Below are 16,427 nucleotides of genomic sequence, written 5' to 3'. Positions count from 1 at the left end.
TGTGTCCATAATTAATTCACACATTCAGCTGTTGAACCCAGAAATATGTTCCTGTTGATAATTTGCATCTAATGCTTCAAAAACAATCTGGCACATTTGTATTTGCCTTAATGCCTGAAACCTATTACCAAGATAGTGCTTTACAATGTCATCATCATTGCTACCACGTATACGTTTTAACTAACACTAGCACTTAGGTGTGAAGAGTTTACCTCAATAATTAAACAGTTTTGTCTCAGGACAAAATGTCATGACAGTATCTTAATGGAACAGAATGTATTTACCAAACAGCATCCTTAAACTTTAAATCAATTAAAATTTTAAGTACAGTGTCACAGGAAAATGGGAATTTTACAACAATTAAAGCTGCCCTTCTTCCAGTATTAACAACATTTCTTTCATATAAAATAAAAGACGTTTTATTATAAGAGATTCTGAGAAGTGCTAGCCATCCTCAACTCCCAAATCAATGCAAATGAGGAACAAAGCGCTTCACAACATCAGGCCTGAGTATCAGAAATGCTTCACATCCTCATCAGAGAAGCCCAGGGCTAGTATTTCCACATGTATAAGTGTCAGTTCTGCAGAAATGATCCTTACTTACATCCTTTTCACATACACATGCACTTAGAATCTACTGTGACAGGCAGGAATGAGACAATCCAAAATGAGTCTAACTTTTTATTTATATGATATATAAATTAGCAATTTTGTTAAGATCTGAATTTATGACAGGTATGAGTTCCTAAAGAAAAAGATAAACTCATTTGCTTCAATTTTTAAACAGCAGAGGAAAACATAACTGTGAATATACTGGTTTATATTTGATTTTGAATACTACCTCAACCCCTTCACCACTGTGCTGGTTTCATCTCAGTGACTGACCTTGGTATCAACTGCTAATTCTTTTGAACTTAAGAGTAGCTTTCTTAAATTGCTGCTTTTTAGACAATTACTTCTGTGGTTATTGCAGTTTGAACTCTTATGAGCAACAAACTTATTTTTATATATTATGTTATTTTTAAATGTTAACAAAATAACAAACCTATGTTTGGTCATTTTTTGTTTAGAATACTTCTATGCATCTGAAAGACACATAACTGTGGGTGGATGTTATCCCTCCTCTTTGCGTTTAATTCTGGCAGCATGTTTCCAGAACTTGAAACATGATCTCCAAGGGCAGGAAAGGTAATTCAGACACTTGCAGTCCTACACTACATGCAATATATGATACGCCACGGCTTAGGGCTGTACTCAGAAAACCCTCCCCATACCTCCAAACATGGTGTTTAACTTGGTTGTCCCCATCACATCAAACAGGGAGATATTTATCCAGACAGCAGTCCGAGAACCAGGCCATGGAGCAATTTCAGTGTGACTTCTGGAAGTTTTCCCTCCAGCACTCCCTTTTGCCTCCAGTGGCTCTCAAAGCACAAACAGGGCCTCACGCTTCACACTGCATACAGTGCACCACGTCCAGCCTGCTCCCCCCTCCCTCCCTCGCTGCTCACCAGCACTCATACGTGAATTTTGAGTGGAGGCACCGGCAATTGCACGTGTGAGGACAGGAGTGGCACCCGGGAAGGGCTCTGCAGAGCTCTGAGTAGTCGGACAGCCTCTCACAAGCCCACAAACACTTACACTCCTCTGGAGCCAGAGGCAGGAAGGTCCTGCAGCAATCCCAGTGTCAGAGCACGACCAGGAGTCATTAGTTTCCCTGTTCCAGCTCTAACTGCGCCCCAGTGAGTTTCCTGTGCACATTTGCCAGGAGACTTAGAGAAAGGGAGAAAGAAGGGCAGGGAAAGTTGTTCATCTTTTTTGAACATTAAATAGAAAACAACCCCCATCTAACCGAGACAGAGAGAAGGACTGTTATGTCCACTTCTCTTATCCAAACAGCTCAGAGCCCCAGCACAGATCCAAACGCATTTTCCCTTGGAGAGCAACAAGTCTGTAGAATTTTGTGCACCCTGAAAAATATTAATTAGGGCACCCAGCCTGGCTGTAGGAACAGCACAGTTGTAAAAACCCAATAGGAAAACCCTGGGCCAAATCCTGATGTTCCCTGCGCAGGGCTCCAAGCAGGGGCTCCCTTGGCAGGGCGGGACGGGGCAGTGCCAGGGCCCTTTCCCTGGGGCAGCCACTGCACCCGTGCTGTGGGGACTTTGCGGTAGCCCCATGATGGAGATTGAAGTTCCACTGCTCCCCCAGCCACCAGGGAGAAGCTGCACCGACAGATTTCCATGCTTCTGGCTGCTGCCATGGCTGCTCAGTGTCCCCTGTAGAGCCCACGGCTGCGCACGCCCATCTTCCCCTGCATCTAACAGAGGCTGCACATCAGAGGCAGTGGTAGGTGGGGAGATAAGGGGGAGAAGCTTTAAACATTGCCAGGTCAGCGCAATAGGAGGTAAGCAAGTACAGAGGCAGCAAGAACTACTGAAAGTTTTTGATATAGTCCCAGGTGGACTCCCCAGTGCCTGTAAATGTTTCAAAGGGGGATCCCCTTTCTGTGGGCATGGGAATGTTTCAAAGGAGGCCCAATCAGTGCAGTGTTTCAAAGACCTCTGCTCTCTAAAAATTCCACCCCGAACCCCCTCCCAGCTGAAAACATTTCTAAACAGATCCCTTCCTGGCTAACCACAGCTGAGGAGGTCTGTTCTGCTGCTTAGAGCCCTCCTACAGGCCCCAGTGTATAATGAAACAAAACATCTACCATTTACCTCCTCTGGGGATGTATCCAGCCTGGGTCCTTCCCCAGGGACCCTGTGCAGGACCCAGTGTACCTCTGTGTTTGTGCACAGGATATGAAGGGCTAGAGTGCAGAAGGGTAATTTTTCAAAGGAGTGTGTGGGAGTAGCACTGGAAATTCCCTGCATACTGCTTTGAAAAAAATAAATCCCCTACCTCCATGAATTATGAGCAGAGCCTCTGACTCTAAACTGAGGAGCCGAGAGGTTGAAGAGGGAAGCACAGCCAACTTAACTGGATGCCCTTTTTAAGACTACGATGCAAGAAATAATTGAATTCTTTAATCATATTATGGACACTGATACTAAAGAGGTGTTGCTACTACAGAGCAAGGATTCCTTTGTTGACAGCCACTTGAGCAGAATAAAACTGTAAGCAACTGCTTAGGATATCTCAACTATTGATTTTGTCTTTTTCAAAGTATGAGAAGAAAGTGCTGCTGAGAGGTCTTGGATTATCAAAGCCAAGGGGTTTTTTTACCTAAAAATTACATGTCAAGGCTAACTTCATTGTCTTGGCTCACTTCAAATTCAAAAGAGAGATAAAAATCTCTCCCTGGAAATGCTTATCCTACTCAAACTCTTATCTTAGATTGGTATCAATCATTCATTTTCCCCAGACAGCATCTCGATGACTCTATTAAACCAGACACCTTAATTTTAGACAGATACAAGTTCATTGAGATGAGTCCAAACCTAAGCTCCTGAGGAGATAGAGTCTAAGGGCAAGCTCCCCTCTGCCCCACAAACACCCATATGTTCACCCTGGGAATCTCAGTGCAGCACAAACAAATCCTCATCTGTAGATCTTAAATTGACAACAATGACATTAATAAGTCTTGTGACACAGACCTGGCCTGCAGAAACAGCTATATTAGCTTCTCTCGCTGCCCATCTGGCTAGACTCGGACTAACACAGAGAACGGAAACTCTTGCACCCCTTAGTATATAAGTGATAAACCAGCCTGAGTGGTAAGGAGGCACGTGTCCATCTCTTCTATGGCCTGAGTAAGGGATCAAGGCGCTCAGACTTTGAACAAAGGGCACAGGAACAAGCCTGAGAGGTAATCCATCACTCACCTTACTATTACTGACTCAGCACTATGCAAATTAACACCAAAAATCTGCACAGCACTTATTGCTGGAGAAATTGTGACATCTAGTCTGTCCTTTGCCCTTCAGTATTCCCCAGTAAAGAACAAATACCAACAGCAGAATCACTGGCAACATCTTTTTGGAAACAGTCACACGTCCTGAAAGAGAGGAAGCCCAAGCCCCTTGTGAACCGAGATGCCCAGAGTGGGAAGAAGCTTGGCTCCATATTAAAGGTCTCTATACTTCACTCTTTCCTAAATGGCACCATAAAAAAGAGTGACAACTTGAACTTAATGAACATTCTCAGTCCGTATTTCAGCAAAGTGACACAGAGCCATGACACCATGATGGAATAACCACGTGTTTTCTCACCATGTCCTGGTATTTACAACACAATTACAATTACTGCACCTTTGTATTTATAGACTTCTTCCAAATATGTACAATAACTTGTGTACAGCTTCATGGAAACAATAGGTATAGGTTTCACAAACAGCAGCACCACACTTTTCTCAGCCTCCTATGCCTTCTACCACTGCTGTTTTGCAATAGCACTAATAGTGAACCACATAATGTCACATACATCATTGTGTATTATTCCAGACAGCACTACTTTGGGAATATACACAAATAAACTTCAAACATCAGTTATGGGAAAATGAAGAAATTACATCTTTTCAAAAGGAAAAAGAATTCTTCTCTCAAATCAAGCAGAACCTTAACTCAGCACTTCATAACCTTTGCATTTAAAAATCATTTATTAGCTACTGGATCACAAATTAAGTTGAAACAAGTGCTAAGCTTGCCTAAGGACTTCTTTCTTTCAGGCTTCTTAAAAAAATGTAGGGGGGAGCTACATGAAATCACTATGGTCCAATTAACAAGGATCTCACTCTTCAAGCTTGCAAATATGAGATTACATTAACACCTGCTACAAAAGCAAACATTTTTAGATATCTTCATCTTAACCTGCCTGACATTGACTTCAAACTCCTGCCTGGCTCTTGGATGAAAATTATTGTGACTGACATGTATATTTTTCATTTGGGGGTGGGGGTGCGAAGACTGTGTCAGTCCATATTTCTCTCTCTCTCTGGTATTTATGCATAACTCACTTCAAAGATAATTGGGAGTTACACACGTGCATTGATGGGAGTATAGTTTCCTAAATGTAAAATTGCTGAAGGAAAACCATTATGCTTATGCGAGATAAATGCTGCACGTGAATATATGAGACACAGAAAAGGCACTGCAGAGTCCTTAAAGGATCTCATCCAACATATGCCTACAGTGGCATGTGTAACTAACTCCTTTGTGGTCTATGCATGAAAATAAACTGACCTCTTGGGCCAACACATATATTTATAACATCTGTACAGACAGGAAAAACATATCTTTGTGTTGATCAGAAAAGCAATCGTACAGCTGCAGCAGAAATACAATCCATCAGATTACAGTAACACTTTACTACAAACTCTTGTGACAGGACTGTAGTAGAAGGCAGCAAGCACTGAGTTTTAAAACACTTGCATGTCTGAAAAGTTGAACTTTCTGAAGTCCAGAATTGTTGGAAAAAGAAGAAAAAAAACCTACTGAAATAACTCTGTAAGTGTTTTGTTTTGACAATGTTCCTCAGGAATTCACCACACTTAGCTGGGAAAATGCTAGCAGTTAAATCTATTCAATGTCATGACATACAAAATTGAAACATAATTGCTCCTAAGTGGTTGACAACTGGCAAGTACTTTTTACATGGATAGAGAGAAATTTATGCTATCAAATGGAAGATACTGTCAAAAGTTTGATTTTAATATAAATGAAAATGCTACATGAGGACTCAAAAGGATAAGGAAAAAAGCTCAGCAGTAACACTTTTATAACCACATATTTAAAAAGCTTTGAAGTGAAGAATCATTACATCAAAATCATTTTCCTTGAAAGATAAAAAAATAAATTACAGCATGAATATTAACAAGTTATTAGAATAGTGAATTTCAAAGAGTAGCAAATAACAAGCAGCCGATGAGTGGCCTAGTTTAAAGAATGTCTTACCAATCATATGGTTAGCGACATGGATTTGTATCTCTCTCTCATTCTCAAAGGTCATCTGGCACTTGATGCATTGATAGGTCTTTTTCTGTTTAATAACCAAAAAGAGATTAGAGAAAACTGAACTGTAGCATAAGGCAAGTGTGATCATGAATATAGCATGTTATGTGCTTCAACTTTCCTCTACTGAGGCCTTTTCTGCTCATATATCCCCAACAGGATACCAAGTTGGGCTGGGCTTTTCTGGGACCATAAATACAATCTCTAATTAACAGCCTGCTTTTGGAAAATTTTTAATTTCAACTTTAAAAGTTTCAAATGATAGTACTTGAAAATGCGATTGAGTACTTGAGCCATAATCAGATTGCTCATGTCATTTAACCCATTGTAGTAAAAATTCCTGCAGAATGAAATAAAAGACATCAAATGGTAACTGATTTCAGAAAACTTTCTCAAAAAATTCCATTTTTAGTTAAACTCAAAATACAGCAGGCAAAATGCCTACATTTACTTTGGGAAGTGAAGGACAAAAGGAAAAAATATATTTTGTAACGGTCTCCCATCAGAAATCCTGGAAAAACTGCATTACCACAAAGAATTGTTTCCAGCACAATCTGTTGTATATTTTCTCCGTCTCAAAATCATACCAGGAAGGCTGAGCTGCAGAAGTCAGGAGATAGTGTGAAGAGGCAATTACATGAACCATTTATTCAAACAGGGAAAATGGGGTTTGCACTCAGATTGACAGTGGTGCATGTACTTGTGCAAAATGACAGGAAAAAATCCAAGAAATCGTGTGTAGAAATTAAAATGCACATTGACAAGTTAGGCACCCAAGTTAGGAAAAAAGTAAAACATGAACGCTAAGCTTTTGTACACTTGCAAAAACTTACTTCCCAAAGCAGGAGTACGGTGTTTTGGTCTAATGTGGATGCTCATTTACTGCATGGGAATATGCTACCTAAATAGACATCTTTAGACATGCAATTTAGAAAAATTGGGCCTTTTGTGCCTACTTCTTACAGAGAATAACTCATACTGCAATGCTTGCTACCAGGCACGAGCACGAGCATGTGGTCCGTATCCTTACAGCCAGAGTGGATGGCAGCAGAACGTATGTGAAATCTCCAGGCGCTGGCCACAAGCTCAGTTAGCCGAGGAATGGATGAGAACCCCAAGCCATTCGCACTGAGGAACCAAATTCTGTAAACAACACCCTCTTAACTTTTTTGAAGCAAAATATTTTGTGGGTATTTTTTGTGCACTTTTAGATACACATTATTTTTTCTTACAGCCTCCACCCCACACCTCGGTATAGAATCCCATTTTTAGGACAGCAGTAAAAAGTCAGAAGTTTTGAGTTAAACAGGAGTTGCTGTCACCCCCTCTGCGCATGGGATCCAATTTCCCTGAGCACCTGCTGAGGAAAGAACAAATTAGGTGCTGCCAGGAGCTTCTTAACTACTTCCCATGTCATCAATGGCAACAAGTTAGCCTGCTGGAGGTTAATGAACATGCTGTAATACCATAATAACAAGTGCACCAGTCTATGGATGTTATGCGTATTCCATGAATTCTGTACGCAGTAAGTGTTTGCACATAGGCAGGGCTTTCCAGGCTAAAATAACAATGGGTGATTAACATGATAATAGGAAGAAGGCTATACTCCATTTGGCCAAAACCTGACACAGCCAACCATATAAAAGGAAATAGTTTGGATTGGCTAGTTATCCCTAGGCAGCTCAAGAAAGTATCCTCCTGGAGTCCATTCAGAAATCAAGGCTGTTAATGGAAAAGCAGCTGGATTTCTGCAGCACTCTTTCTTGGGAATCTGTTCCAGCAGATGAGCACAGCACACATACGTACACGTCTTCTCAAACACACTGGCATACACATGCTGAGGGCTCCTAACTTTAAAAACAAAACAAAAAATCTTGGAAGGGAAAAATGGGATTGGTTGGTGAATGATTCATGTGGTCGCATTTAAAACTTGAAACCTTCCTCTTCTTTAAAACTTCAAAGATGACTAAGTTCTGTGCCTTGTACAACACTTATCTCTGTTATGAGTGTTCCCTAAATAACTAGCTGAAAAGGACAATATTTCAGCTCAACTCTATTTCAAATCTTTAAAGTTATATTAAGCACAGACAAATGATTCATTTTTTTAATTGATTTCGGTGCTTCTGAAAGCTACTTACTAATAGATCTGGAGACAGGATGTCTTTGTTTATCCACAGACCCAGCGCAAACCCCTCCACACCATTTCACAAACTTACAAAACATTCCGCTTTGTATGACCACCCCTCAGAGGAGACAGCAGATTTCAGACTTCCTCTGAGTATTATCTCTAGCCTCAGCTGAGACACGTGCAAAAGAGCAGCTTAACTGAGGTGATGGCTCTTGTGACAGGGTACCCCGCTTGATACGGAGTGAGGTTAATAAACAGCCTCATACAGGCCACGAAACAACTATAGCTAGATTAGCACCCAAATGCATAGGGAACAGATGGAAGAGCTGATTTTTTGGCTCATTAATAATTCTCTTTAAAAGAATGTCACAAAAACAGACTTCCATCCTCTGTTAATGGGGAGCACCAGTTTTAATACAACATTGTTTTATTTGTGGTACCAAATATGATCTTCTACTACCATTTTTGTGGGTATCACGGCTTCATGAACATTATTAATGGGTCAGTTATCTCTTTTAAAGTTTTGTCTTCACAACTGGTGACAACAAAGGTGCCCAGACTCTGAGGAGCTAGCAGTCTAGGTAACATAAGAGATCAGATGAGCAGGCCTTCAGCTGAGAGCTCAATCCCCATTAAGTCAAGATATTTAATTCTAATCTTGGCACAAAATAGTAGTAATAACAACAGAGGGTTCTGGTTTCTTTTCTGAAGTAACTATTGTTCCCATGGGTTTTCCAGACTGCCCTCCTTTAAATCTGGAAATGGTTTCCTGTTCTACAAAGAAAATATTCCTCCATTCAAGTGGATTTACAAGGGAAGAGAAGGGGTGCCGGGGAGAACAAAGAGAAGGAGTTGAGTCCAAGAAAGTGTGCAGGAGAAAAGGAACTGAGTAAAGGAGCACAATAGGGTTCATTCTTCCAAATTTCTATGCCACCTCCTTTGCTTCTTCAGTCCAAATAACCTAGGTGGACTAAAAATAGTAACACCATTCAAGATGGAAATTGTCAATGTTAAACAAGCATTGCTCATGATAACGATGGTACAAAATAAGGATAAATCTGTGTAAAAGAAAGAGCAGCTTGAAATGTGACTATTTCTAGTATTACAAGAAGCAATAAAAAATCTCAATGCTGAACTACTAGTCATGTTTCTCAAGACATGCACAGTCCTCTAGAAGACATGTTAAAAGGAATTAATAAAATATGTTCAAAACTTAAGCTTCTACACACAGAAATATGTTCAGAAAAACATGTAGGCATTACCTCTGATGCAATCATAATAAAAGATATTGAGCTATACCTGTGCCAGATACTGGAATGGTACCTCCACTTGTGATACTCATCTAAAAAAAACCTTGTAGTCCTATCCAAACAGAATAGCTCATGTAAAACTACAAGAATCAAACACAAATTGATGTTAGAGCAACCTTTTACTACTAAGGTGTATTTTATTCATTCCTCTTAGTAATGTTCCTTATGGAAGACTATGACTTGATTTAAAATGTGCTAATAATAAATCCTCCAATGCAGACATTGCCATGTCCACAAGGCAAAAATTTTGTCCGTCTAGAAATCTATCTTTGTTGACCGTCATGATTGCATCCCAGGTAGATGTCCTAGAAACAAAGGTGATCAATTCACAGATATTTCTTCCTGGTTGTTTGCCATACTAAAATGTAAGTGAGGAAGACAGAATACAGCAGACTTTTACAAGGGTTATGTGCTTTCTTTCATTCTTATGGATTAAAAAAAAACCAAACCCCAAAAACTGCCAAGCAATTTTGAATGCTTTTTGATCCTCATCTATCTGTCTCCCACTGATTTTCAGAACAAAACCTCCAAAATTCAATAGTAAAAAACCCAACCAGAACATAACAAAAATATTCATCCTCCTTTGTGGTGCTATATCCATGTAAATCCATCCATCCATCCAGTAAAAAGGAACTGTTCTTTTTCTCCTGCTCTTTTTTCTTCAAAAATATTTTCTTTTTTTATTCAGCAAGAGCTAGTAATTATTTTCTTCCTTTATTTCACTTTGGGGTTTGATCTCCATTTAAGTTTTTTTTCTGAAGTTCCTTTAGGCCTCCATGCTCACTTCTTCAATTCAAGAAGTATAACTGCTGGTGGAGAAATTTCCAACACTGAAAGAATTTACAGATTTTGTATGTTATCATCATCTTTTTCATTTGTTTGCATTTCATTCTGCTTATTCTTATTTACTCTGAAATATATACTCACTACTTAAAACCTAATCTCCCTATATTTTCTTTCTGACTGTACCTTGTCCTAATCTTCAACTGCTTTTCTGTTTAAGAAAGAAAAATCAATAAGGTAGTTTAAAAAAGAAATGTAGAAGTGCTCAAGAATTGGAGAGAAGCAGCTCTTCTCTGGACATCTGCAGATTACTCTACATGCACTGTGCACTTAAGATTGCTCCCCTAAAACGGTATTTTACCTGTGTGCAGCATGGATGCAAGACAAGATGACAAGAGAGAGATCGTGTTCAACCTGCTTAGCTTTGCTATGAAGTCAATGAAGTTAAGTAAATGCTATTCTTCAAATACGGGGATTTATCATCATTTAAAAGACAGCATAATTCTTTGAAAACCCCAGTGCTAGGCATACACAAAGGGCACTCATTGCCTTGAGAAACCTGAGTAGTTTCCACATGAACTGATATCAGAAGTCTGGTCTTGTACCTATAATGAAGGGTAAGCTACTGAAATATTCCTAATAACAATATATCTATTCCTGGGATGCATACCATAAAGGTCTCTGATACTAGCATAGGTGCAGGCCATAGACACCTGTTGAAGGTATCATTTGCCGTCATCACAAATGCTGATTTTTCATTATCTCCTACAAAGGAACTAAGACCTTTCCTCAGGGGATGAAATTCAAAGCATTTACCTTATTGAAGAACTTAAAACTCTCCCCTGAGAGAACAAGTATGGAAGCTGTCACTGAAAAGAAAGAGTTAAAGCAAGAAATAAGAGCAGAAACTGGCAATGTATTCTGCTTCTGATAGTTGACAGAAAAGAAAAGGTAATACTTTATTTAGGCTATAGGCACAGACATATGAAGTAAGAACTAGTCCTGCCTAAGACAACAGAGGTGTTTTGAAGAATTTAGAAGGAAATAAAGGCCTGGGGAGGAGGACGAAGAAGGAGAATGACCTAGCCAGAGCCCCAGCCAAAGTCTCAAAAGGTATCACACCGATGGAGGAATATTTCCATTCTTCATTCTTCTGCAGTATTAGGGGTGTGTGCCTGGAGGCTTAGTCACACATTCACCACACCCAGAGAGAACAATATCCAGTTGTTTTACTAAAAAAAAAACCAAAAAAACAACAAAAAACAAAATAAAATCAAATTAAATTAAACTTTCTGTGGGATTTGCTCAGAAGCCTGGAATGGGACATTGAGGCCATTGGGTGCCCCGGCAGGCAGTGTGCCGTGCTCCAAGGTGGCTGCACACAGCCCAACTCAGCCGGACACTGCTGCCCTGCATGCCCCAGCGCTAAGACAGAGCTAACAAGTCCCACTGGGGACACAGCCTGCATCAGCTCTATTGGAGGCATCTCAGTCTGTGTCCTCAGGACGTTCTTAGTGTCTTCTCTTACTTACTGAGCCTCTGGTGTTCTAGTTGAATGGTATTTTCAGGTTCTTTTAATGCACTAAGATGTGTTTGTGGGTGCTTTAATTAGCAGATTGACATAAACAGCCATCTACAGCTGGAATTATTCATTACGAGTTGGGTGCCTAATTTCCTTAGATACTTTTGAAAATCTCACCCCATCATGTTTAATTAAAAATGTCAGACGATATCAATACTCAGATGTGTCTGCTGTTGGTCTCCCGAGAAGATTTCCAAAATCTACTTCTCATTCCATCTGTTCCTGACAGAGGAAGGACTGACTTGGCCCATTCTTGAACCAAAACATCAACAAATAATTTTAAAAGACTATAAACTGCAAATTATATTAATCTCCTGAGTAGGCTTCTGAAACCTTACTTGGACCTGCACGTTCCCAAGTATCTTGTAAGCTAAGAAATGGGAAAGCAAGCTATCTGTGAACATAAAGGAGAGCACACTTATGTGTAACCTGCATTGGACAACAATTTCCAGATTAGCTAAGAAAACTACTTATCTTACAGGAGGGCCATGAAGCAGATTCTTTTAAAATCACTTTTAAAATCATACACACACACATACACAGGCACACACATATGCATACAGACATCCAAGTAGCCTCACCATGTTCACTCTGACAGACATCCATAAGGACAAGCTCTTCAGCACAGAAATTTGTTTTACGAGAGAATTTGGGGGGTAGGGTGGAATTTACTAAATTTCGCCTCAAAGGTTCCTTTATCCTCCTGCTCATGTTTAGTTCCGTGGTAAGAAATAATCTAATTTCTCAAGTATGACAGATCAGGTTTTTGTTTTGTTTTGGATACTCAGCATCATCTTTTTTCATGGAAATGCTTTTCCAAATCTGCCAGTTCAGTAGCACCAGAATTCATGGACAAACTCAATCCCCACCGTTCAAGTGTCTCAGCTCTCTGTTGGTAAATCTAGAGCAGTTTTATGAGAACAAATCTGATGCACTGCCACTAGGAATCAAGAAGCCTGCAAGGGTGAGCAACATCTAATTTTTCTATGTGCATTACCTTACCTCTCCTTCTGTTTTGGGGGGTTTTTTAGTAGCATAAGTAATTTGATAAGGTGATAGTTTAAAAAAAAAAATAACATTAGATCAGTCCTCAGTCACATTGAAGGCCTACATTTTTATCCCTCAGACGTTTTAACGTTCAGCTGTACTTACTCTGGGAACAGGGGACGTCTGGGTACCTTTCCTTTGGCCACTAGTCTCAGGTGTCAGGTCTCGGTGGTCTACCTGAATGTGGCTCTCTAGGTCTTCAGCACTTTCAAACTTGACACTACACTCTGGACACCTCAGACTGCCACACGGTCTCTCGTTCATCTCCTGTGGAGCCAAGCCTGAAGACTGTCCATTGGTGCTCCTGGTCATGCATCCAGCACACAAGCCATAGGGAAGGCCATTCACATCCAACTTTACCAAGTCCTGCTTATTCCGGAACTCTTTCAAGCACAACGCACACTTGTAGAGTTTTTGCAAGGCCTGGCCATTGGGTGACGAGGTTGCAGAGTTTCCTGCCAATTTCTGCATATGGAACGTCCCATGAATTTTCAGCTCAAGGGTAGAGGTGACCGTCTGCATGCAGACAACACAGCGAAACCCGGTGAGGGAGTTTCTGAGATCTGGATGCATCTGGCAGTGCTCAATAAATTCCTCCTCACTCTGCAGCGGCATTTTGCAGATCCGACATGTCCCTGTATCCAAACTCTTGCTGTGAGTGACTTTATGCTCCGTCAGGGTCAGGAGTGATGGGAAGCGCTCCCCACAGATGGGGCACATGTAGTGCTTAGCTGGGCCTCGATGGGTCTGCATGTGCTCTCTCAGGCCATTTTCTGAGAAAAAGGTCCTTGAGCAGATATTACACTTGTGGCTACCTTTGATGAATTCTGCTTTCTTCCTGGAACAGTCATCCTCCCCGGGCCTGATGTTATGATCTCTCAAACGATGGTTCTGCAAGAGGACCTCCATAGTGTAGGCAGCCCCACAAATGTCACAGCCATACATGGGCTCAGAAGCATCTACATCATCCTCACTGGCTTCATGACTGTTAGAAGTATCTGGATTCTTCATTAACATGTTCTGGATATCTGCCCCTTCTGTCTTCTTATTTGTTGGGGTCATGCCATTGGCTGTACCATTCTCAGCGCTAGCATCAAAAACACAATGTTTTTCCCGCAAGTGCTTTTCAAGCAAGATGATGGCATGAAAAGCTTTGCTACAAAACTTGCAGTTGTATTTTTTGCTGTGGGTTGTGATGTGGCACTGCAGTTCTACCTCTGTGCTAAAGGTCTCACCACAGAAGATACACTTGTGAGACTTTGATGGATTCCCCAAGTGACTATGTTTCACATGGATCTGGAGATCCACCTCCTTCCTAAAATCCCAGTTACAGGCTGTGCAACGATACATCTTCTTTTCATTGCTATGCTTGACTGCCAGATGCACTTGGATAGATACCTTGGAATCAAAAACTTCTTGGCAAAGGGTGCAGTGATACAACACAAAAGTATGCATGTCCAACAAATGCTTCTGCAAATCATCCACCGAAGAAAACTGTTTGTCGCAGCTCTCACATACATAATGAGTTGAAGTTGTCATGTAATGTATGGTGAGATGTTGCAGAAGAGACTCCTGGGAATCAAAGTCTTCTTTACACTGAGGGCAAGACTGTTTCCTCAACAGCAACTCCAAATGCAACTTTAAATGGGTTTGAAAACTTTCAAAATTTGAGAACTTTAGATCACACTGATTACATGGGTATTCACCATTAGACACTGAGTTTACACTAGCAGAAAGCCGTTGCCTTTTAGGGGAAGAGACTTCAACATCAGAAGAAACTGGACTCTGCTCTGCTTTTGACTTCTTATTGTGTGCCAGAGGAATGTTCTTGTGGTTTTCTTTAATATGCTTTGTAAGCTTCAGGATGGAGCCAAAAATGGGGGAGTTTGTGCAATAAGGGCATGAATAAACTTCCATAAAAGACTGTGTTGGCTGAATGACAGGGGAATCCAATTTTGAATTTCCTACATTGCAGTGAGTCTGCTGAATATGCTCAGTCAAGGTTGCTTCGGTCAGAAAGCCCATGGAGCACTGGTTACAGAAGAAAGCGTTGTTGCCATCTTGAGGGGTAGCATTTGGGCCACAGTGAGTAATACGGATGTGTTCTTGTAAGCTATTGATATCTGCAAACATCTCCGGGCAGTAGTTACAGTGAAAGGCAGAAATGTTGCTAAACTGCATCATGGGATAGGCATGGTTTTTGTGCACCTTTCTCACATGTTCATTCAAGTTGTACAGTGTAGGCATGGAATCAAGGCAGATCTGGCACGTGTGGCTCTGTTGAGGTTTGTCTGCATGAATGGTCTTCAGGTGGATCTCCAGAACAGCAAGGCTGTTGAAGTCACGCTTCGAGCAGTATGGGCAGCTGTACGTAACTTTAGACCAGTTCTGGCCTTCCTCTCTGTCCACAGACCTGATTTTCTTTTGTCCTCTCAAAGGCTTTAAGGTCGAATCTGGGGTGGAACCTCTTTCCACCGATGCGCTGGAGTCGGGCGTTGCACTGCTCATAGACGCCACACTCCCCAAGACTGGGTCAGGGCTGATGCTGTGATTGCTGGAGTCAGGTTGTCTGTGGCTGTCCAAGTGGCAATAGACTTCCTCCACTGAAGAAAACTGCTCCGGGCACATAGGGCACTTGTGTTTTTTGTTGGCATGGGCTTGATGAATGTGTGAGAGCAGTGAGTTTTCATCTGCAAATACTTCAGGGCAATGAATACACTGCAAATCTGCCTTCTCGGAAAGCTGTGGGTGGCGTGTCATTACGTGCTTCTCCAAATCTTCAGTCTGACTGAATGTCTCTTCACAGTAATCACACATAAAATCATCCTTCTTCACCTCTTTCTCAGTCTTTGCCATATGTTCCTTGTTCTTTTTATGAGCTTGCATGTGACTCTGCAACGAGCTGGTAGATGAAAACCCACGTTTACACACAGTACACTTGAACGGTTTGCTGGAACTGTGGGTTTTCAGGTGAATTTTGAGGTGGTCACTGCGAGAGAACGCAGCCTCGCATTCATGGCAATGGTACTTTTTATCCCCTGTGTGAAGCTTTATGTGGCGATCCCTACTTCTCTTGTGCTTAAAAAGCCGGCTACAGTAGGTGCACTTGAAAGGTAGTTTGTCACTGTGGATCTGCTCATGCCTCTTAAGGTAGCTCAGGCGAATGAAGGACTTATCACAAAACTGACAGGGATACGGCAGGCCAGTCCCCCCTTCCTCCTCCCCGATGCCGAGATCACACCCATCTCCTATCATCTGAGTGGGTGATGCAACATCTTTGCTGGAGGGAGATGAAGCCACCCAGGAGAGTTGTGGGTCGTCATCACCATCTGTAATGGGAAAGCAGAAAGGAGATTAAAAACAATTCCCAGTGCATCTGTGAAATAAGGACAAAGCTCTCAACAACACTATGGGCTTCTGCTACTACAGCATTAAAAAAAATCAACTAAAAAAAAATCTCTCTTGAATTTCAAAGGAGGTTTGAGAAAGAGAAATAAAAATATATTTGTACACACATAATTCACAAATATGCCAACATACAGTATTAATAAAAAGCTTTTTTTAGCAGGTTTACCACCTGCTCACTGTACTGCAAAGCAATAAACAATGAATAAAGAAAGCAAAAC

General features: G+C 41.1%; 1 protein-coding gene across 1 annotated transcript; it reads right to left on the bottom strand.

Annotated features, from left to right (window-relative positions):
- Window positions 1–5,894: 5,894 nt before the first annotated feature.
- ZNF423 (zinc finger protein 423) lies at window positions 5,895–16,131 on the bottom strand (the record flags this gene model as incomplete). Its single annotated transcript, XM_010284034.1, has 2 exons — window positions 12,907–16,131; window positions 5,895–5,979 (listed from the first exon to the last, which is right to left on the bottom strand). Coding segments are annotated over exons 1-2 (3,235 nt in total), but the record flags the coding sequence as incomplete, so codon positions are not given.
- Window positions 16,132–16,427: the final 296 nt, after the last annotated feature.

The sequence above is a fragment of the Phaethon lepturus genome, unplaced genomic scaffold (assembly GCF_000687285.1).
Source record: "Phaethon lepturus isolate BGI_N335 unplaced genomic scaffold, ASM68728v1 scaffold8783, whole genome shotgun sequence".
NCBI lineage: Eukaryota > Metazoa > Chordata > Aves > Phaethontiformes > Phaethontidae > Phaethon > Phaethon lepturus.
This window is presented reverse-complemented; position numbering and strand designations above follow the sequence as displayed.